This window comes from Otolemur garnettii, unplaced genomic scaffold (assembly GCF_000181295.1).
Source record: "Otolemur garnettii isolate 467f Iridium unplaced genomic scaffold, OtoGar3 scaffold00053, whole genome shotgun sequence".
Classification (NCBI taxonomy): Eukaryota; Metazoa; Chordata; class Mammalia; order Primates; family Galagidae; genus Otolemur; species Otolemur garnettii.
Window position 1 is genome coordinate 10,213,299 of NW_003852448.1, and position 23,983 is coordinate 10,237,281.

Genomic DNA, 23,983 nt, shown 5'->3' on the forward strand with positions numbered 1-23,983 from the left:
CCTTCCAGTGTTGTGACGCTGGGTCACCTGATTCCCTCCTTCTTGGGGACCTCATTCCTTCAACCAGTCCTTTTATCTCCGTATCTCAGATCCTCCCCCTTAATCTGTTTGCATGCTCAAGTCTCTACCACCTGAAATCTTTAAGAACAATAAGCACAGTCACTGCCACTCACCCTAGTGACCATCCTACTTTTCAACAGTGACCTCTGCATGTTCAAACTGATGTGACTTTATGTCCTCCTCTTGGGGGCCTCTCAGCAGCCCCTGACACTCTCTTTTCTTCTTGAAATTCCTTTGTCATTTGGCCTCTGAGACACCACCGTAACCCTGGTTCTCTGTTAGCCTTCTCCAAGCTAATTTTCCTTCTCTCTTCCTCGGGTGTGGTTTTCCTTCTGGCACATCCCCTTCCCTCTCTCTACCCACTTGTTCTGGGTGATGTCATCCACTGAGGATGTGGAACCCTCCCTTCCTGATGGTTGTCTAAGTGATGGTGACCGTCAGGCTGTGTGGCTGACTTGGAGCTCTCTGAGACTTGCCCGTTTGCCATCCTCTAGATACGTCCACCTGGTTGGATACTCCGACGGCTCACAGATAGCCAAACTCACAATTTCGAAAATGCAGTTTTTACTTTGCCTGCCAGTGTCAAACTTCTTTCTGAAAGTTGCCCCCCTGCACATCAAAAGTAGAAACATCAGCTCCTTCTAGGGCCTTCTCGTCCACGTCACACTCAGGACTGTGTTCTTACGTACACGTATCTGTGGCGTCTACCTCCTAAATCTCTTCTGCAGCCCCTGTTACTGACCTCCTCTCTTTCCATTCATTCCGCACTATCTCAGCAAGGCCCCAGAGCTTCTTATCTGGGTTCCCATCTGTTCCCTGGTGAATGTAAGCCTGGTGATGTTCCGCCCCGGCTTAGCCTAACTTTCAGGGTCAAACCGGGCCCCGCTTCCCCGGTGCTGGGGCCTGCCTGCCTCGCTGCACCTGTTCCCGCCTGGGTCCTCCAGTTCAGTCCCTGGCACGTTTGCTCATCTGGGGTTATCCTGAAACGTCCTCTCTTTTTGATTTCTGCTCTTCCCCCACCTCCTTCACCTTACTGACTCCTGCTCATCCATCAAAATTTAATTAAAGCTTTCCGTTCCCTGAGAAGCGCTCCTTGTCACTCCTGTCAGGTTTAAATATTCCCCTCAGTGCGCTCAGCCGCTTCCTCGGTGTCTGCTCGGGGAGGCCGTGTGCTTGACATTTCTTAGCCGTGACCCTGGGCAGACACAAAATGCTTGGGGTCAAACGATCAGGTCTGTCACTTACTGGCTGTGTGACCTTGGCTAGGCAAGTTTCTCACTCCAGGCCTCAGTTTTCTCATTTGTAAAATGGGGCTGTGATGGCATATGCACTTTGGAGGGTGTTTAGAAGAAGAAGTGGGAAGAGGACTCCCATAATATGCCTGGATCAAGGCCTGAGGCAGGACGAGTCTGAATAAAGCTGAGCTATTCTCATTATTATCATGACTCCTGATTTACTAGCCTGCTCTCCAAAAATCCCAGACAAGCTGAAGGATCTTGGAGGGGAAGCAATCACCCTTGATCTGATTATGCTCCCTCAGCACCTCACCCTGTTCCCAGGATGTAGTAGATACTCAGGAAATACTCATCAAATGAATGAATAAATATGAATTGGAAATACATGAAATACAGTCAAAATTTTACAGCTAAAAGGTGCTAATAAGGATGCCCTAATTTTATCCGTGTGTTTTTCTGCTTATGCAAAAGACGTTGGTGTCGTCTCATTAACTTAGTGTGCCCTGACTCGCTGTTCTTGGATCCAAGAATCTTCCTCTCTTGACAGAAGGGCACGTTGTAATTAATTAACAGCACTGTTATTCTGGAAACCAATATGTAGGCACGGACTGTGACAAAATTCCTTTGAGACACACTCAGAGAAACAAAATGTGAATTCCTATCAGAGAGAGATCAGAAAGCTAACAAGCTAAAGGGGAAAATCAAAGTAGAGACAGTTTTAAACAGGTTGACTTCAGGACGCCTTTCCTGAGCCCCCTCTGATAACCCGCACTGCCGTGAAGCCATCAGGTTTGCAGAGTGACTCATGTGCGTGGGACAAGGAGAAGGGGGCCTCTCCTGCCACCCTGGGAATCCTGACAGCAAGAGCCTGGCTGAAAAATTGCAGTCAATGAGGCAGCAGCGAACCTCTGCCAGAGCCGTTTCTTCCTCCATGTTCTTCATGGAAGCAAAGCTTCTTGTTTACTTTGAAATCTGTCTGAAATATGGAAACCTGCCTCCCCTCTCCATAAAAGGCTCCTTTGAACTTCAGCAGAGATGCTACATAATGCCGGGCACCTGAGAGCTGCCACAGTGGTTATTAGCAGATCGATATGGGTGGGAGGAGAGGTCAGCTTCCAATCTGCACCTCGAATATTCCACACGTCCTTGCCCAAAGTAAACCACCCCCCCCAATAGTGAGCTATATAACAAAAGGACTGTAATTCACCCTCTGCTTCGCGGCTTTCATGTTGTGGAAAAAGCTGGGAAACTGGGAAAACATCTCTAAAGATTTTTCATAATGAGAAATTAGTGAAATTATTTGATGCCAGCATTGAGAAGAAACACCTGCTATTTCTACGGTTGGTTTGTTCTCTTCCCCACTCAGGCGCAGCTTTATGAAACCCGAGGATGTAAAACAAAGGCAGGAGAATCCAAGTGATTTTATAGAACCTCACAGCATTACTCACACACGGACTCGTCGATTTTCTTTCCAAAATATGAGCCAACTAATGTGAAAGTCCAAAGAGTTTGATTCCATTAATTTTCACTGAGGGAAGTTAAAGAATCCCCCTTGTAAAAATTTCAATCCGTAATTCAGTAAAGAGAGGGCTCTAATTAATTAATTAATTTTAATTCTAGGGCCGGAATATCCTAGGTCTCTCTTTGGATCAGCTCTGTCTCAGATCTGATCTGCAAGGAATATCTTCAGGAAAAGGATAATTACACTAACTGCTAGGCGCTGAAATAGAGGCTTTACAAATATCTACATTCCGTCCTTGTAAGGACCCCACACATTCACATTCTCCCTTTATAGATCAGGAAATGAGGATGCAAAGAGATAAAGCAATTTGCCCCAGAATTTGGATTTGAAGCTGAGAACGCTCAACCAGTGTGCACCTTCTACCATATTATAGTCTCCCCCTTTTTTTAAAGAAAAAAAAATCCAATAGAATTTTAGCAGTTTTCGGTTCATTCTCCAAAAAGGCCCAGTATCGCAGGCACTCAGCTAAAGGGGACCACGGGGGTGAGGGACGAGACTTGTCCCCAGCCAGTCAGCCCCCCTTGATCTACTAAGCAGAAGGCCGAGCCCTTGCAGAGGGACACCAGCTACAGACAGGTCTCCCTTTCCTGGCTGAGTCTGTGATTTCGCTGTTTCAGCCGCCAGGGCAGTCTGGCTTTTGCAAATATTCACCTAACCTGGAAGTCTGTGGACTGCAAATGCCAAAAGCTGAATTTAGGCCCTGAGGATAAAAGGGCCTAGGTAAAGAAAGAACTGTGCTCCTCAGATGCAGGGAAGCCCCACTGCCTTCCACAGATGGGATTCTCCAGGCTAGGAGACCTCCTCCGGGTGTGGATCCAAGGCCAGCTGAACGAGTGGGGCAGCATCTGTTCCACTCTGCCCCTGTCAGTGTCTGTATCCTTGACGACATAAGTTCAGAATTCACACTTCTACAGGGTGAGTGTGGCCTGGAACTTCCCTGGGGAACCTGCAGACTGTGTGATGCAGTGCGGTGGTCCCATAGCCTCCAGAACTCACCCACCTGCTGTTGTTTGTTATTTCTGTTTTCCTTCCTGTTACTCTCCCCACCCTTGTTTCTCAGATGACTTTACACATTCCTCTGCCTACTTTGACCTTGTCTCCTTGTAGAACAACCACACAAACAAGGAATCCTAAGCTCCACATTCTGCCACGTTACTCAGGCGGTCTGTCCTCTCTCGCCTTCCCTGAGTAACACTGCTTGGGAATCTCTGTCTGCTTCTTTGACTGTGTCTAGAAGACAGGTGGGAACTTGAACTTGACTTTGTGTATCTACCTGTAGTCCTGATCCTGGACCAGAGGAAACCCTCCACGTCTAAACCAAATGGAGTTAGGTAATCAGGGCCCAGTCCAGCCCCAGGGGACAAAAGCGGCCTCTCTTGAGTCACAAAGAACTTATACTCACATTTCAGCTCCAGCTTGATGAAATCTGTGTTCCCCATATTCTCAAGAAACACTCCCCGGGGAGTTAGCGTTTTGAAGTAGAAAGAAATGTCAGCGCTGGTCTCCCCTTGGAAGGTAGAGAAGTGCAGGTAGGAGGATGCATTCGGGAAAGAGGCAGCGTTCCAATAGTTCCCTGCGGGAAGAGAAAAAGGCCAAGTTGACTCGCACCCTGATGGAGCTGCTGACACAAAACTCTCCCTTTTCTGAGGTTCATAATCTCCACTGGCTCTAACCATGTTTCTTCTCTCTCTTTTTTTTTTTTTTGAGGGAGTATTATTTTATTTTATTTTTGAGTCTTTAAAACCATCCTATGTTTTAATCTTTTTTTAAGCACTCTGAATTCTTTCACCTCCCTTTCTTTTTTTTTAATTATTTTTTTTTATTAGATCATAATTGTGTACATTAATTCTATCCTAGGATACAGTGTGTTTCTTCCATATGCAGTTTGAAAAACTCATCCAGCTGGCTAACATAGCCATCATGTCTTTCTCATAATTGTTGTGTTAAGACATTTATATTCGACCTTTAGACAAATTCACATGTATCCTAATAGGATAAATCATAGGCGTGATCCCCACAATCCCCTGTTGAACAACATTCTAAGAAATCCTCACAAACCTATCTTTGGCTTTCTAAAACTTGTGTGTGCATATATTTTATATATGTAGGTCTTACATATGTAAAATATTTCGAGTACTGTCATAAAATTTGGATAAAATTAATTAAATATTAATATACCGAGGGTGCCAAAAATGTTTGCACATTTTAAGAAAGGAAAAACTGAATTAAATTGGTAATACTCAAGTTTGACTTCTGCAATTACAAGAGACATGCAATGTGAGTTGTATTCATCTTTTGTTATCAGTAAATAGAGAGTATCGTGGTTATAATTTTTTTCTTTCCTAAAATATGCATACATTTTTTGTCACCCTCTGTATGATCCATATAAAATGTATACAAATACAAATATTTTTAATGTACATAAAGTATTTTATTAAAGATTGATCATTGGGGTTCCTACAAGGCATCCTGGGGGGACTCTGGGGAGTAAATGCAATAGAGATGAGAGTTAAGAGAAGCCCCTGGCATATGCCGGGTGAGGGCTGCTTTGAACTCTCAAATTTGTACTGGTGGCTTTGGTTTGGTGCAAGAAACATCTTTTCACTTATGGATGGGGAAAGATTAAACGAGTTTTTGGTATTTGGCTCTGGCTTCCCATCCATCTTTGCCTGGGAGTAACCAGCACCCTCCTCCACCCTGTCACCAGCTGCTCAGATTTTTGGCCCAGGCACTTCAGGAGCACAGAAGCCCTGGCAGGGGTGACCTGCTGACACCACCACCCTAGAACTGCCCTGGCAGGCTTGTGTGGTGGTTTCCTCACCTCTCCTGGTCCACACCTGAGGTAAATCACTTTAAAGTGACTCCTGCCCTAGGAACTATAGGTAAGCTCTGACCTGCAGGGTTATTTTGTGGGGTCGGGGGTCTCCAGCAGAGCCCACCTGTGGGCTCTTGATCAGCCTCCACCTTTGAGCCCTTGGAGTTGACCTACACTCACCACCCACCATCTGTCCCAGCTCATTGCCAGGTAGAGCAGCCAGTATTTTTAGGAGAAGAACAGTTCACAGGACAAAATAAAAACACCAAGCCTGATTACTCAGGTTCCATTAGGACAGACAGACCACAGATTTAATATGAGCCCGGCGGCTGGCCTGTCGTTTTCATCTCCAGGGGAGAGATTTCTTTCTACTGTGTGCATTTCTGAGAACGTTTACTATCACATCCAGAGACTAAGATGTATGGCCGTGTTTTAAAGCAGTTACTAAAGTCTTTAGTTCCTGATACTAAACCCAAAATATGTTTTTAAAAAAAACACTATTTGCGATACCTTTCCTCCAAAGAGCACAATGAATCAACTGAATGTACTCCATTAGTTTCTATTCATACACAAGCTATATTTTTCCTTCCCTTTAGGCAAAACAATACAAATATACAATATCAAATTGAACTACTATTTTTAAATAAAAGTAATTTTGTGTTCTGTGATGCTTGTCATAATTTTAAATTAAACATAACATTGCTATAAAACATTAAAATACCTTTCTAGTTAATTAATGCTATTCACTTTTATGCTTAGAGACATCTAGGATATAGTGATATCTAGGTAAGTATGTGGCATGTTAGAAGGTAAAATCTTCACATTAAATTCTTAACAAGTTTATTTGAGCACTCAGAGATTTATTTATCTGGCAGAACCAGACCACAAGGGGTTCAGTGCCCCCCAGGGGGCCAGAAGAGGTGAGGAAACCACCATACTAGTCTGCTAGGGCAGTTCTAGGGTGGTGTTGTCAGCAGCTCACCCCTGCAGGGCTTCTGTGCCCCTGAAGTGCCTGGGCCAGGAATCTGAGCAGCTGGGGGAGAGGGGAAAACATTTATAAGATGTTTAGGAAGCAAGACAAAAAAAAAAAAGTTTGATTGGCTAATGTGGGAAGTTACCCTAACCCAAACCTGAGCCCTCATTAGACGTTAGTGTTGGGGTTCCCTGAGGACCCTGTTGAAAGTCAACAGGGGAGACGATGCAGGGGAAATTATGAGACTTTACACTGACTTAATGTATAAAGTCTGGGTGGCCTGGAGAGGCATGCATTGACTCACATATGAAGTGGCAGATTGAGACAAGGTGGCAACCCTCTGACTCCTCAGAAACCTTTTACTGATCTCTAAGACAAAGCATTCATGAAAAGATGCAAAGGTGTCAAACTTCAAAGATTAAAAGAATCCCAAGCCCCCAAGGAAGATTGGGTAGAAGTGAAATGGCTGGGTTATGGGGAATACAGGGCAGTGAGTTGTCTACCAGGTGGATGAGGCATTGAGAAAGGGGGAGGTGAAAACAAGTTGGTCTCCTAAGGGCAGGCAAATGAGCTTCCCTAATCTAAGTGCCCATCAGGAGTTCGAGGGCTCAGCCTCTCCCGCCTGCTGATTGGTGACTTTACCCTGTCTGGGAGCCTCAGGGGTCCTTTCATCTTCAGTGGTCTTCATAGTAGCCCCCAGGGATGGCCTGCCTGCTGCTTTACCCTGGATTGAGGTGCCCTGCAGCAAGATCAGCCTGTCTGCCTCCCACAAGTTAGTGGTTTCTGATTGGTTAAGCTTAAGTTTCATTTTAGAATTTATACTAAACAGGGTCATGGTTGGGATGTAGGTATCCAGGGCTCAGGAACCACCTCAGACTGATGGCCTCTCTATTAATTATTTGATCAGGCAATCCATAAGCAGTAAGTCAATGCAGAATATGTTTGCAAAATGTCTTGATCAAGGCAGAAACAGTGATGGTGGGTGTGTTGGGAGAAACTACTGCTTTTAAGGTGATATAAAAGTCCGTTATAAGCTATTAAAAAAAATAAACTATAAAATCACAGATTTAAGTAGGAGAAAACAAGCTAGTTTCTTCTTGGGAAGGAGAATATTTAACAACATTGGGTAGGATCATGCTGGAAAAGAAAGGGTCTTTATTGCGCTAAAGCTGCCACCCACCCAGGGCCGAGCCATCCTCCCAGCTCAGCACCTGGCTGTCTACCCAGGGAAGGGAGTTCAGGGTCCCCTCTCTCAGCCACCTGAGGATGAAGGACCCTTCTGGAAAACTGAAATCGAACTAGAAGTTACAACCCTTTCATCTTTCAGAATCTGGGAGCTGGCAGGGAACCAAGATGAGGCCTGGGGCCAGAAGGATTCAGTGCTTCCGAATTGGTAAGAGCCCATTTACAGCCCAAGAGCCCACAGAGACCAAAGTTCCCAGCTGTACTGCAGCCTTAAGCAAAGCAATTCTGTCTCTTTAGGCTGTATCCTCAGGACATGAATGTAATTAACATTTTAAAGTTTCAATCCAATCGAGTACATTCTTATTTTTTGAGGTGTTGATGTATCAGCAGAAGGGCAGTTGTCTAAAATGATTCTAGAAAAGGGAAAGCTAAAAGTAAAATATGCCAGTATTTATTTGCAGTCCAGGGCTGTTATTCAGACAGAAATATCCCCAGAGAGGAGCAGGGCGGTTCAATCAGTTATTCTAGTTTGACGAAATATCTCTATAGACCACAGTTCCATTTATCCTAATTCTGTGTTCACTAAGCAACTTCAGTCTAATTGGGTCTCTGGAATAGACTTATTCACGGGGAAATCCTGAATTATACAAAGTGTATTTACCAGTATCCTGGAAACATGTGGATTATCACATGAGACCTTCAGAGTTGACCTTGTAAGTTGTTCCAAATCTCTGGATTCACTAAATTCACATTCTATTTTTTTAAATTTTTTTATTGTTGGGGATTCATCAAGGGTACAAAGAACCAGGTTACACTAATTGCAATTGTCAGGCAAGGTCCCTCTCATAAATGTGTTCCTTCCCCAGGAGGTGTGCCAAATCCTATGACCCGCCCCACCCCTCTCCTCTCTGCCATCTCTCTGCTCCCCCATTTTCCCACCCCCACCATGTACTAGGTCATCAATTGTCCTCATATCAAAATTGAGTACATTAGATTCTTGCTTCTTCATTCTTGTGATGCTTTACTAAGAAGAATGTGTTCCATCTCCATCTAAGTTAGTACAAAAGATGTAAAGTCTCCATCTTTTCTAGTGGCTGAATAGTATTCCATGGTATACATATACCACAGTTTGTTAATCCATTCCTGGATTGGTGGGCATTTAAGTTGTTTCCACATTTTGATGATTGTAAATTGAGCTGTGATAAATAGTCTAGAGCAAATGTCCTTATGATAAAATCTACCCTTTTGGGTAGATGCCCAGTGATGGGATTGCAGGATAAATGGAAGGTCTAATTTGAGTTCTTTGAGGATTCTCCACACTTCCTTCCAAAAGGATAATGTTAGTTTGCAGTACCACCAGCAGTGTAAAAGTGTTCCCTTCTCTCCACATCCACACCAGCATCTGCAGCTTTGACACTTTGTGATGTGGGCTGTTCTTACTGTGGTTAGGTGATATCTCAGGGAGATTTTGGTTTGCATTTCTCTGATAATTAGGGTTGATAAGCATTTTTTCATATGTTTGTTAGCCATTTGTCTGTCTTCTTTAGATGAGAGAAGGTTCTATTCATCTCTCTTGCCCAGTGATCTAAGGGATTGATTGTTGGCTCTTTTTATGTTGCTTGAGTTCTCTGTAGATCCTAGTTATCAAGCTTTTGTCTGATTCAAAATATGCAAATAACCTTTCCTATTGTGTAGGTTGTTGCTTTGGTTGTTGTCTCCTTAGCTGTACAGGAGCTTCTCAGTTTAACTAAGTCTCATTTGTTTACTTTTGCTGCTGTTGCAACTGCCACTCAAGTCTTCTTCATAAACTCTTTTCCCAGGCCGATATCTTCAAGTGTTTTCCCTCACTTTCTTAAAGAATTTTTATTGTTTCATGCCTTAGATTTAAATCTTTTATCCATCTTGAATCAATTTTAGCGAGTGGCAAAAGTTGAGGGTCCAGCTTTAATCTTTTACGTGTGGTTATCCAGTTCTCCCAGCACCATTTACTGAATAGGGAGTCTCTCCCCCAGTGTATGTTCTTATTTGGTTTATCAAAGATTAGGTGGCTATAGGATGTTAGCTTCATCTCATGGTTTTCTATTCAGTTTCAGGTGTCTATGTCTCTATTTTGGTGCCAATACCATGCTGTTTTGATCACTGTGGCCTTGTAGTACAGCCTAATGTCTGGTAGGCTGATGCCCCTGCCGTTGTTTTTATTACTAAGAACTGCCTTAGCTATATGTTTTTTTTTTCTGGTTCCATAAAAAACAAAGAAGTACCACCAGCAGTATAAAAGATTTCCATATCTTGAAAGTATGATGTTGGGATTTTAACAGGGATTGCACTGAATCTGTAGATTGCTTCAGGAAGTAGAGACATTTTAACAATGTTGATTCTTTCCAGCCATGAACCTGTTATGTTCTTCCATTTGTTAATATCTTCTGCTATTTCTTTTCTTAGGGTTTCATAATTTTCTTTATAGAGGATCTCACACCAGAATTCTATAAAACCTTCCTTCAAAAAACTGAGAAGGAAGGAATCTTCTCCAACACGTTCTATGAAGCAAACATCACACTGATACCAAAATCAGGAAAAGACCCAACTAAAAAGGAGAATTTCAGACCAATTTCACTAATGAGTGTAGATGCAAAAATTCTCAATAAAACCCTTGCCAATAGATTACAGCTTCTCATTAAAAAAGTTATACATCACGATCAAGTAGGTTTCATCCTGGGGGTGCAAGGCTTTTAACATATGCAAATCCATAAGCGTAATTCACCATAGCAATAGAAGCGAAAACAAAGACCATAGGATCCTCTCAATAGATGCAGAAAAAGCCTTTGATAAAATTTAGGATCCTTTCCTAATTAGAACACTGAATAATATAGGCATAGGTGGCACATTCCTTAGGCTGATCAAAGCCATGTACGGTAACCCCACAGCTAATATTATACTCAACGGAGTAAAACTGAAAGCTTTTCCACTTAGAAGCGGAACCAGACAAGGTTGTCCTCTATCACTACTACTAATCAACATTCTGCTGGAAGTTCAGCCAATGTAAACAGGCAAGAGAAGGAAATAAAGGGCATCCAAATGGGGATGATACAATTATGGCTGATGATACGATCTTATACTTAGGGAATCCCAAAGACTCAACCACAGGACTCCTGGAAGTAATCAAAATTAAATCTGCATTTTTGACCTGCAACATTGAGGGCTGCTCTCTGGATTAGACTGGAGGTAAACAAGTTGAAGTGTCTACTCAAGAGCTACTAAAGATGATACATTTGGGGCTGTGAACTATAACAAAATCCTAAGACTTCAGCTGACTGAATGCACCCCTTCCTGGCCCATGGGATATCCTTTGTAACAATGAGATGCTAAATCATTAAGAGGCCTAAGGCTAAAAGGGACCAAGCTGAAGCCACAGGGGCAGGCCAACAATGTGCGAACAGATCACTTGAGTTTCACTGAAACATTCCAAGCCTTTGGAGAAAAACTTCATTTTTTTAACCAATTACAAATTAAAAAATCTTTAAACTTACCTATCACCTGTAACTCCTGCCCCCAACACACTAAAAGTCCCACCTTTTCAGGCCAAACCATGTGTGCCCTCTGTGTATTGACCTAGGGCCTTATGTGTAATTTCTACTCTCCAGGAATTCCACAAATAAATAAAAGCAAACCGTAACCAGCTACTAGGGGTTCATTTTCTCAGGACCTCTTGAGGCCATGTGCTCTGGGCCGGTCACACACATTCAGCTCAGAATAAACCTCCTCATTTCAAGGAGTTTGGTTATTTTCTGTTAACAAAGCACAGGCAGAGGGCACTAGAACTTCTGGTCTGATTTATTTTTAAAAGCTTATCTTTTAAAATATCTATTTTAATTGTACTTTATAATGAACACATGACATGAATACAGTGATATACGGTTAGAATTCATAAGTAAAATACTTAGTGGGGTGTGGGCCTAAAGGCTATTAATAAGTAGGATAAATATTAAAGGGTACAGCTCCTTCTGCTCCAGACCAAGCCACCCTCTCTGAGCCTTGTTCTGAGGACTCCGTTGCCCACTCTCTGAGATTCTTGAGTGTAACAAGATAACAGGAGTGCTTTCACTGCTGCTCACTGGACTTCATGATGCAAAGAGTTTATAGCATTATTATTGTTAGTTTATATTGCTCCCAACTGATTATAAGCTCCATGAAAGCTGGGATGAAACCATTAAATCTCTGTAACCTTTGGCCACAGAATATAGTAAGTGCTCATAAATAATTATTAAATCAATGGATAAGCGATTAGTTCCCTCTCGCATTTATATCCACTTCCACTCCATATGCAAAGTCCCCATGGGACAAAATGGGCTTTACGGTAACCTGAGTATTCACGATGCTAAATAAATATAAATAAAAGCTAAGGCTGCTTTAGCACCTGCTGATAACTGGATACTGCCTCCCCTAGCACACCGTAATTCTCCTTATCCATGACTTTATTTCTATTATTCCCTTTAGACTTCATTGAGCCATGGCGTGCACTTGCGAGACTGATGGTATCTGAACCTTAAGGTTATTGAAATAGCTGCAATTTGTACTTGCTATCAAGGTCGGTTGTGTGCAGGATAAAGTGACAATGGGCGAAAATCCAGGTTGGAAATAAGAGATTCACTGGATGGCAAGAACTAAGCCAGCGCAGGTGGCAGAGACCGGACCAGTCAGTGTGGGTAGGCAGAGGGGGCAAGGTTGGAAACTGAGAGGGAAGGTATGAAACAGAACAGAAAAAAGTCTGTGAGACCAGAAGGGTCAGTCAATAGAATAATGAGGAAGTTAAAAAAGGGCCAGTGACGCAGTCCAGGGCCAACAGGAACCAAAAGCTGGCAGAATGCTTTGGAGGACCTTGAAGGTCTACAAGCCTGAACATGAGTCCACCATGTGCTAAGCTTTTTAGGCACACGCTCGGCAAGGTCAGAGCTCACCGTGTGTGGTGAGAAAGACCAGAGACCCGCTGGTACAGGAGGTGGCCTGGGACAGCAGAGGGGGCTTGCTCCTGCCCATCATCATGCCCGACCCCGGCCATCATGCGTAGAAAATGCAGTATCTCATCCGCATCCAGATTCCTGAGCTCCACTTACTGTAATCTGACCAATGATTGTTTGGTATGAGATTCTGACTTCAAATTTTCTAAGGGTTTTTTAATGGGCAGCATTTAATTTTAAGCCTAATTTTTTTTTTCAAACAAAATGCTACATGTGCATAGCTCTAAAAATCTAGTGGTGCTAGAAGAGCCGCTGCTAAAGGCAGTTCCCTGCTCACTCTCCTCATTAAAAAAATCCCCGTGTAGGGTTTATTAATTCATACCATTTACATATTCTCTATTGATTTTGCTGAATGCGATAGGAGAGTGTAGCACTTGTATAAGCCTGTCTCCCTCGTCCCTGTCTCTATAGTCTCCCAAAATATCAAAAATCACAGATTTCTGATTATATTTAAATGTAGTACAGCATTTATATTTCAGGACTATGTAGTATTCAGTAACAAGCCAAGAAGGAAAGCCTAATTATATTTTCTTTTTTGCATGACTTTTTGTTTTTCTAGAGTCAATAATTAACTACTTTTTCTCATTTGCTTAGTTTCCATGAACCTGCCGCGAATTCTCTCCAAAATCTCTAACACAAAAGTAAAACTCATCTCAAGAACTTCCCAACATTAAGCACATCAGGTTATCCACAGTCCTATTTTGGTGCCCTGGAGGCATCTTTTACAGCCCTCATCTGTCTCTGCTCCCACTTGGACGGGCTCTTCCCGGGTTTCTGCACAGCTCTTGTTGGGGAACCTCCCCCCATCATCATGGTGGGGGGACTTCCCTTTGTAAACACTCTTTGATATCATACCCCCAAATTTCAGGATCCCATGACATCCACTTTCTAGGTCCACTAGAATCTTCTTTTTCCTGGAATACATTTGCAAGTGTTTTCTTGAGAAAAGAGATAGTCAAGGTTAACTTCACAAATTCCTGTTCTTCTGACGAGTCATTATTCTACTTTCACACTGAATTGAGAAACTCCAGAAAGAAAACTGTCAAGCTGTCATGGTTGTTATTGAGAAAGCTAATGCTTTCTGATTACCATGCCGTATATATACCCAGCATTCTTTTTCCTCTCTGGAAACTTTTGGGATTTTTTTCTCCAACTCTCTTAATTGAAACCTCATATGATTTTTTCCCCCCCATATCAGGTCTCAGACTTTAAAAATTCTTCCTTCTCAAATGCTTATTAATTTTTAGGCTTATTTTTCTTTTCACTGCCAGTTTCGTCCCCTAATTTTGAACTTTTTTTGTTAGGTCCTACTTCCTTAGACGTTTATTTCTTCGGCTTTACTTTCAACGCCAACTTTGTGTTATAATTTCAGCTATCATATTTTTAATTTCCAAGTATTATATCTCATTCTCTGATAGTCCTTTTTTTTTTCAGATTAATATGAAGGCACAAACAGTTGGGTTACAACATTTGCACAGGTTAGGTAAGGTCCCTGTTGTAGCTGTGTCCCTCACCCAGGAGGTGTGCCATGTGCCCTTAGGTTGCGCCTGTCAGGTGAGAGCTCACCAATCCCCATCCCTCCTCCCCTTTCCCCCAGCTTGGATTAAATTGAGATTTTCTCCTCTGTGGGCGTGTATTAGCTCATCCACTGGCTTCATTTTAGTATTGAGTAGGTTGGGTGCTTCCTTTCTTGTGACACTTCACTAGAGAGAATGTTCTCCAACTCCATCCAGGTTAACACAAAAGATGTGAGTCTCCCTCCTTTCTTCTGGTCTGACAGTCCTTTTGACAGCACCCTGTCCCAGTTTCTCTGGATGCGCTCCTCTCTCTGTGAGCAGGTTTACTTTTCAAAAATTTTCTTTTCTTTCCTACATTGTCTGTATTTCCCCCAACATCTGCCCCAGCAGGAGGGGGGGGGGTTTACACGGCAGACTCCCTCCCCTCCCATCGCCAGTTTGGGGCCCCTCTGACATGACATTAAACGGCAGGGGAGTCTCACTGTCGTTCACCTTGTGCAGGGAAGTGCCAGGACACTGTGTCTGTGGCGTGTGTGTCTGCAGGAGGTGGGGGGCTTGCTGACCATGGGGCTTCCCTAGAACAGGGAGACCTTCGCGTCTCACTGAAGCACTCCCAGATGTCAGTCTGTGACCTTTTTGGGCCACAGAACATTGAACTCAATTTTCCCATGAGGAATAAATGTCTGGTGGCTTGTGCTCTTCCAGTGGAGAGGAAGGTTAAGGGCAGGGTTTAATCTTGATGCAGATTTCCACATCTTTACTCTGCTTTTATTCAGAAGTTTTACCCGTTTTCCTTGGTGCCTGGTGTCTGTAGCACAAAGCCCCGACTTCCTGCTTGGGTAGACCAGGACAGTCACTTGGGTAGACCAGGACAGACCTAGAGAGGGCTGTGGGGCCTGAGGGATCCTCACAGACTTCCAGCCTTGCCTCCAGCTCCCTGACCTTGTGCTGACTCCAGTTCCTGCCCCTTCTCACTGCCAGCCATGGAGGAAGTGAATTTGGGACGTGCTGAATTTCCCTCAGGGAGAAGGAAGAGGAGGAAGAGGTGTTACCCAGCCTAACCCCTGTGAAACAGGGTTGAGTACTGGGCTCTCCCAGACCCTGCCTAACCACGCTCATCTCAGACGCATTCACCCCATGCAAGTTGTATTTAATTTACGCTGGGTTTGAGCCCAGGGCCTCGTGAAGCATATATAACTCAAACATCGCTTGACCGCTCTTGATCTAATAAAACACTGTGGCCCCAAGGAAAAATAGATTATTTTTCTAGTGTGGCAGTCAGTGTGTTAAGGAGGAGGATGCCTGGGACCCTGGTGACCAAACCAGTCTGAACTGGCAAGTGGATGGTCCACTGAACTTCTAGAAGCCTCTAAGTTCATTATAATCTAATTCCCATGTTAAAAGATGTTCCCGCAGGTGCCCTGATGTTTGACAGTCACTGTGGTTACGGACAAAAGTGACCATGAAAGGACAAGAAGAAAGTGAAGTTTCAGTTCTGAGAAATTTTCTTCCTATTCCCAGAAAAGAACGAATATTCCACCCTCTACCTTTAATACTCAGCCCCTCAGATGAAAGAAATCCTGTCTGTCAGCCCTCAGCTCTCCCCAGGGAGGTCCACGTGCAAGCTGTGCTCCTGCTTCTTCATTCCTCCCCACCTGAACAAGGTTCTGCCCTGCCTGACAGTCGCCTTCAGTTTCACGTGTTGGCGTCACAGTGCTGAATAGGAGAGAATCCTACCTGTTGGGGGACAATCTGATTATCTCGGTAACGAACAGAGGGAGGTCACAGCCCCATGCTGTACCCTTCACTATTTAACCAACCTGCACCTTGGCCCCGGATTCATCTAAACTCCTTCCTATCCCCAGACCCAAACTCTTTGGGAGGTGATTTGAGGTTTCCTCAGTCTCCTCATTTAGGGTCCTCAAGGTTAAAAACTCTTTCTCTGCTGCAACCTGTGTCTCAGGCACTGACTTGATGTGGTGACAGCAGTGGGAGGGAGCAGGAGATGGTGGGCGTGGTGGGGATTGACAGGACTGAGTTCCTGGGGCTGTTCTGGCCTCTCTGCCCTTCACTGTCCCCACATGTAGGAAGTGGGATCAGACCTCAGGTTCCCATCCTGCCTCCACCACCTCCAGCCCATGGGTGGAGTTGGGCAGATCACTTGACCTTCTAAGTCTCAATTTTCCTGTTTGTTACAAATGGAATAACAATGGAACTTCTCTTATAGGGTGTGGTGAGAATCAATGGAGAAAATCCATGAGATGCACTTAGCAGAATTCTGGGCACAAAACAAATATTCAAGAAAAGTTATGAATCACTGCTAAACTGATGGCTGGGCTGAGGGGGGTGGGGGATGGAAAAGGAGCCTCTTTCCTTTAAATGTGTGAGCAGGAAGACAGCAAACCCTGATGCTCTCCTCTTGAGCTTGCTTACCACAGGGATTCTTTCTCTAAAACAATTATGAATCAGCAATTAATAAGTACATAAATTTATGGGGTGCAAAGTGATGTCATGATTTCTGAAGACAGAGTAGAATAATTAAATCAACATACTCACCCCATCCATCTCCTCAAATACGTAACATTTTTTGGTGGTGAGAACATTTGCAATTTATTTTCTTAGCAATATTGAAATATACAATTCTCTATTATCAACTATATTTACGATGCTATGCAATAGAACTAAAAATAAATTCCCCCTTTCAAGATTTGTACCCTTTGACCCCTTCCCCGTCCTCCCAGCCTCCACAGCCACCCTCCCACACACTGCTGAGTTCCATTGTTTTGGATTCCACATGGAAGTGAGGAGGGCGGTAGTTGTCGCTCTGTGCCTGGCTGATTTCATGAGCACAATGTCCTCCAGCTCCATCCAGGGGAGCAGTGAACACCTACAGCTTTGTCTGCTTTTCGTCCTCTTCATCTCCTTCTTCTGTTTCTCCTGGAGCTTTCAAAACGATGTGCCTCCTGTTTCTTTTTAATTTCCTCCCTGATTTTTAATTTTTTTTCTTTTTTTTTGAGACAGAATCTCACTCTGTGGCCCCAGGTAGAGTGTCATGGTGTCAGCCCAGCTCACAGAAACCTCAGACTCCTGGGCTCAAGTGATCTTCTTGCTGTCTCAGCCTCCCAAGTTATTGGGACTACAGATGCCACAACACCCAGCTAACTTTTCTTTTAGTAGATACAGGATCTTGCACTTGCTCAGGCTGGTCCCGAACTCCTGAGTTCAAGGGATCCTTTTGCCTCTGCTTGCCAGAGTACTGGGATTACAGGTGTGAGCCACTGTGCCTGGGCTAGATAAATTTTTTAAATTCTATTCAGTACACACAAATAGGAGCTAATGTAGAGCATGCTTTTGTAGAGTAGCCATTTAAGTAAAAATCTGATGAAAGAGGCAGTGCCTGGACACCTGAGAAGGTGGAGTTGCCCAGAGCACAGACATAATTGCATCTGCACAGAGGTTTACCAGATAACTACAGAGTAGAGCGAGTGGTAAAAAGTCCAGGCAGGTTCCAGAATGGGGCCTGCTCTATCTCCACCTATCCCACAGGGAGAGAGGGGCCTTGCAGAGGGGGAAGAGGCAGTGGCTGGAGGGGCCTTGCCTTTGGCTGGCATGGACAGTGTCCTCTGGGGCACACATTGGGCGGGACCAAGGGTCTTGTCAGTCCAGCAGATTCAGCCATTTCTTCAGGGCACCAAATGGCCAGGTGCTGGGTCCACACCCCGAAGCACATCTAGAGCTTCAGCTTGAAAGGGCAGGCACTTTCCAGTGTAAATACCAGCTCTGAAGAGGCTAATTACTTTGAAAATGATTAGAGACCCGAAGGTTAGAGATTTGAGGGTTCTTTGCAGTGGGCCTTCTATTGTTTACTGTGGGCTGGGCTCTGTTGACAGCAATGAACCAGATGGCTTCATTTGCATGTAGATTTGTCTATTTGTCAAGATTTCCTAACGGGTAGAAAAAAATTGCTTCCTTAATTAAACCTTTTCTGTACGCTCAGGTTAGGTGAGAGAAGCTTTGTTCGGCTCTGAGCCTGGGTCCACAGGCTGAACTCCGGGCGGGGCTGCTCTGGAAGGTGCTGCCCCAGGGCTGGGGGCAGCTGGTCTCTCGGTGTGTGTCATGTGTGTGTCATCCTCCCCAGCAAGCCTGTCCCACTGCCACACCCCGAAGGGATGATCTACTTTCAGGAGTCAGTAACACAAGCTATTTCATCCCCAGTCTCTGTGTGACTTGATGCCTTCTGGCTAGAGAGGGGCTGCTGTCCCACAGAGAAAGAGAATGTGAAACTCTGAAGGTCGTGATGCCAGGGTGCTTCCTGCTCTGCTGTGAGCTGAGCCACAGCCAGGTCCTGGGGGGAAGTGATAAAATGGGCTTGTTTCTAGTTAGCCGTGGAAAGGATCATATGTTAAACCCATTATTGGAGGATTTAAATATACATGGTGCTTACGAGGTAACTTTAGTTGGAATGCTTGAAACACCTTTGCGTGTACCTTCATGTGTGGACGGTGGGGAGCAAGTCTAAATTTTCTTGTAAAGCACCTGCAGGCAGGAAGGGGTGTCCAACCTTTTTTTTTCTCCCTATGCTGCTACACAGTGGGCAGCTGATAAGAAAAAAAAAAAAGGAAAGAAAAAGAAAAGGTCTGTGCATACTTTTGGTGATGTCTGATACCACACAAAAGCAAAAAAGTCCTCACAAAATTTGCATGCACCTGTGGGTTGCAGACTCTTCAAATTAGGTCCCTAAATTTTCTCCAACTCTCTCATTGGCTGTATTATTTATGCCTGAGTAACCCTAGCTATGTATTGGGAACCAAAGGTAATGAAGTTTTTGATTCAGTCAACATAAAACCTTGCAGTATTTCCCGCATTTTGAGATCACAGCACTAATTTATATCCACTGCATGCAGGTCCATGTTGACACTTGTTCTCAGGCAGCGCAGGACGCTGAAGTTCAAGAGCGTGCCTCTGGGAGCTGCCTGCCTGTGAACTCCCCTGTGTCCCAGATGAACACTTTCTTTTCCTGAGCAATTTCACCCACTTCATGATTTTGAGTACTAACCATTTGTTAACAATGCCCTAATTCATGCATACAGTTAGAGCTCTATCAGGAGTCACCAAGGTCAAGCTGTCTAGCAAGAAATGGCTATACCAGGCCGTGCCTGTGGCTCAAAAGGGTAGGGTGCTGGCCCCATATTCCATATGCTAGAGGTGGTGGGTTCAAACCTAGCCCCGGCCAAAAAAAAGAAATGGCTATGTTACACATAGAAGAGATCTAACTCTGCAGGTCAGAGGCAAACATACTTTTCTTCCCAATTTGTTTGCCATATTCTCCATTTCAGAAAGTGGGGCTTTTCCTGCCCCACCTTTCAGGACTGAAACCCAGGAGTGGTTTCTCAGGGTAGGTCAGTCCCCACGGGCTCATAACTGCACCTGCTCGATGGCCGCAGCTGGTCCCCGCTCTTGCCCCCTGCCTCCCCCCACCCCCCAGCTCTCCACCCTCTATTCCTTCTGTGGCCTTGGCTCTGGCCAGTGTCTCCTGTCTGGATTCTGCAGCAACCTCCTAACTTGGTTCTACTTCTAATGCTGTTCATCCATCCGTCCTTCACTAAGCCAGCAGAGAAATCCATCCAAACTGCAAAACTGACCATTTCCTTCTCTGCAGCAAATCATTATTATTATAAGTACATAATAATTCTGTATCTGTTTCAAACAGTCTTGAACATACAGTAGTGCAGGCCCCTAGGTGTGTCCTACTCAGTCCAGGCCTCCTGTCCCAGCCTCCTTTCTCTTTCCTGGGCTCGTGGGTGGGCTCCAGTAACACCAGGCAGCACCTCGTCCCACCACTCAGTGCTATGAGTGGATCCCGTCTCCATCTGCATTGCTTCTTCTCTGCAGATGGTCTGTTTCTCCACCTTCCTCTCCTTCCCTCTCTCAGCCACACACCACATCTGATCTGATTCCTACTCATTCTTTAAGACTCGGTTCTGTTCAGGTGCCACCTCCCTGGCACCCTCTCCCCATGTGCCTACAACATTTTGTATGTCTCATTGTGTCTGACTTACTACATTGTTGTAATTACTTTCATGTGACCTGTCCTCTGCTAGGCTGCAAATTTCAGAGAGCAGGGATTATGTTTTCTATATCTTTCTAACAGTAATATCTTGCCTGATACAGAGGGGTGCAATATGTGATTCTTGCCCAAATGGAAAAAAATATGTTTTTTTTTTTCTTTTTGGTAGAGACAAGAGTATCACTTTATGGCCCTTGGTAGAGTGCTGTGGTGTCACAGCTCACAGCAACCTCCAACTCCTGGGCTAAGGCCATTCTCTTGCCTCAGTCTCCGGAGTAGCTGGGAATACAAGGCTCCCACCACAACACCCGACTATTTTCTTGCCACAGTCTGGCCGGGGCCGGGTTTGAACCTGCCACCCTCGGTAAACGGGGCTGGCACCCTACTCATTGAGCCACGGGCACTCCCCCCTACTTTTTTTTAAAAATTTAAACCATTGGTAATTTCACTACCGGTCATATGGCTGGACAGGACCACCACAAGGCCTGCCTTCAACAGTGTCTGAACTAAAGAGCTATTCAGCCCACAGGAACAGAAGTTTCTCTAGGGTCAGCATTCTTTAGACCGGCTCTTGGGCACATTCACCATTTCCCTTCTCAGAGATTGGACATATGGGTCACCTTCATGGGGTCCTCAGATCATGCCAACAACCGTGGGCAGAAACGTTCTAAGCCCCACGGATATCAGGTCTGTCTTCACTCGGTCTCTTTTGGCATGCACTTTCTATTTATGACCCTTTTCTCTCTTCGTATAATTGTAATTCATGGTCTAATGGCATTAAGTCCCCATTCTATCGTCTGCCCTGTTGTAATGAAGTATGATCCTCGCCGAATCCCGAGCCTGCAGTGCACTTAGCCACACTCAGGCTCTGCGCGGAGCAGGAACGCTGTAATGGGAGGCGGTGTTTATATATTGATAGACTACAAAATCTCCAGAGCCTCACAGCCATAGAAAAACAGATTTTATATCAAATCCATTAGGTGAGTAAAATGTGGAAAAAAGCCACTCATTTCAGCAGAATGACGGATGTGAAACTCGGAAACTGCTCCATACGCCGAGTAATGCATTGATATGATCCACACAATTATGTTACACAAATCAGAGTTTCCTTTTTGCTCTCTTTTCATTACAGGGAATAAAAAGGTTCACACGTCCTATTCATAAAAACTGTTATTTTCTTACTGAAAACAGTAACGCAGTGCCCGTATCTCCAGTGGGTGGGATCAGGGAAGCAGGGAGGTAACGCACAGTGCACTGAGCAGGAGGTGAGGAAACGGCTGCAAATCTTTTAAAACCTCAGTTTCTTTATTTGCAAATTAGAAAAATAATTCCTTCTTCACAAGGCAGTTGTAAGGATTTAAAGCAACAGCATCCTACAGAAGCATTCTGGAATATAAAAGACTTAAAAACGGCAGAAAAATTCCTTTTGCCTATACTTATTAATAACAATAGGAAAATAACAAAGACTTCTATGTATGCAGGAGTGAAATAGTAGGTTGTGATTTTTACAAAACATGCTCCAGCTTCTTTAGAACTCCCATGTGCTCAAGAAGAAGGGCCCACCGTTGAAAGCAGGGCTGACACCAATTCTATCTAACTGCTAAGTGAAAATAATTTCTAACATAAAAATAAATAGTGCATCAAAACAGAAACAGATGCTCAGACTTAAAGGATAAAAAGAACACATTTGGGAACAATTCCATTCGGCAACTGCCCTCCTTTTTTGTTATTTTGGCAGCCGCTGGGAAGCAGCGGAGCTCCGATACCCTGAGATGTGGTTGCGAGCACTCCGGGGCGAGAACTGAAAACTGAAATTCAGGTTTATTACAGAGGACACATATTGGTCTGTGATTATGTAAGGCTAACAGAAGTTTCACAACTTTGTGTTACGTAATTAAATATAATGTGAATGAAATGCTACCCGCCACGTTGATTTAGAACCATTTTAATTTCAAGGCAATTTGAAAATTTGTATCAGGTCAAGACAGACTCTTTGAGTGGTGCCTTGAGTAGCGTGTTTGCCAGAAGATGCTGTGGAGTGGATTCTTATCAGAGCGCTGCAGACTCCCAAAGGCTTGTGCAAACGGCCCCGAGGTCCTGGGTGGGCCACCACGTGAAAGGTTCTCACTGTGTGAAGAGGGATGGCTACAAAATGGCATAGAACTTCCCTCCATGTTAACTGAGCGTCACGTGGGTAATAAAATATTAAATAAATCATGACGATGACATTCAGGGTGGCGTGCCCATTTATGATTGGACTTGCGTTTCCTGTTTGTTGTAGATGGAGGTTTTGGCCCCTTTGAAGTGATTAAGAGCAGTGGGGAAGACTGTGAGATCAGAGTCCAGCTGTTTGAAAATCTCAATATTTTTAAAAGCGAATTGAGATGATAACACAAAGCAAAAGTTCAAGTTTCCACGGCCTCAGCACGGTGCTGCGGGTCATGCTAATTTGAAACTGAGTAGTAGGTGGGGGCATAATCTGGGTTTTGAAAGCAATTATTTCCGACAGTCTGGCAGCTGCCCAGAGCACAGCGGCTTTGAAATATGTTGCATTCTGACCTTTTCCTGGGCTGGAGGCTCCAGAGAAAGAATCAGGGCTCTAAAATGAAGCTCGGAAGGTTCGCAGATGAAGCACCGAATGGATTCTGATGGAACCGGTCTCACGTTTCACTTCTGCAAAACTTTATGGGAAGTTTATGGGGATTTATTGTTTCAAGAACAGAAGGACATTTACCTACAGATGCAGGGGAATAAATTTCAAGTACATTTAGTATTGGAGAATGGTCGCTTTATTGCAGATTTCAATCCACTTGACTTTCTCCTTAATCTTCCACCTTCTCCCTCAAGTAGAACATCACACTCACACACACACACACACACACACACACACACAGAGACACCTTTTTAGTTTGGACTTCAGTGGTTTGTGTGATTTGTAAAAGTTTAAAGCATTTTTAATTTCAAAAAGCATTAAAAAAATCACAGTGTGTCAATCTATTATGGTATATATTTGAATAAAAGTATATTTATTCAAATAAAAAAGTAAAGCAAAGTAGCATAAACCATAACATAGATCTATGTATATAAACTGCCAGTTGTATATTGTTTCCTTTTTTTTTTTTTTTTTTTTAGACGGAGTCTCCCTCAGTCTCCCTTAGTAAAGTGCTGGATGGCTCACAGCAATCTTGAACTTTTGGGCTCAAGGAATCCTTTTACCTCAGCCTTACAAGTAGCTGGAACTATAGGTGCCTGCCATGTTGCCTGGCTGTTTTTTCTATTTTTATTAGAGATGGGGTCTTGCTCTTGCTCAGTCTAGTCTTGAACTCCTGAGCTCAAGTGATCGACCTGCCTCAGCCTCCCAGAGTGCTAGGATTACAGGTGTGAGCCTCCACACCTGGCTGCCAATCGTATATTGTTAAATGGTAGCTATTTTCAGAATAAGATGCGTACATAGCTATGTTTTGTTAAAAAATATGTGTATATATGTTTCTGTGTACATATACGTGTATATACAGCCCAACATGCATAGTACACAGCCCCACATATACACTCACACACACATGCACTTGCTAAATACAAGTCTAGCAGTCACCT

At 44.0% G+C, this 23,983-nt stretch overlaps 1 protein-coding gene across 2 annotated transcripts in view; it reads right to left on the bottom strand.

Annotated features, from left to right (window-relative positions):
• Window positions 1–23,983, bottom strand: part of CNTNAP2 (contactin associated protein like 2) — a 1,940,687-nt gene that overhangs the window by 237,810 nt on the left and 1,678,894 nt on the right. For both annotated transcript variants that reach the window (XM_012806491.1, XM_012806492.1), the window contains one exon: window positions 4,220–4,390. In XM_012806491.1, coding sequence (XP_012661945.1) covers window positions 4,220–4,390 — 171 coding nt within the window. The remainder of the gene's footprint in view (window positions 1–4,219; window positions 4,391–23,983) is intronic.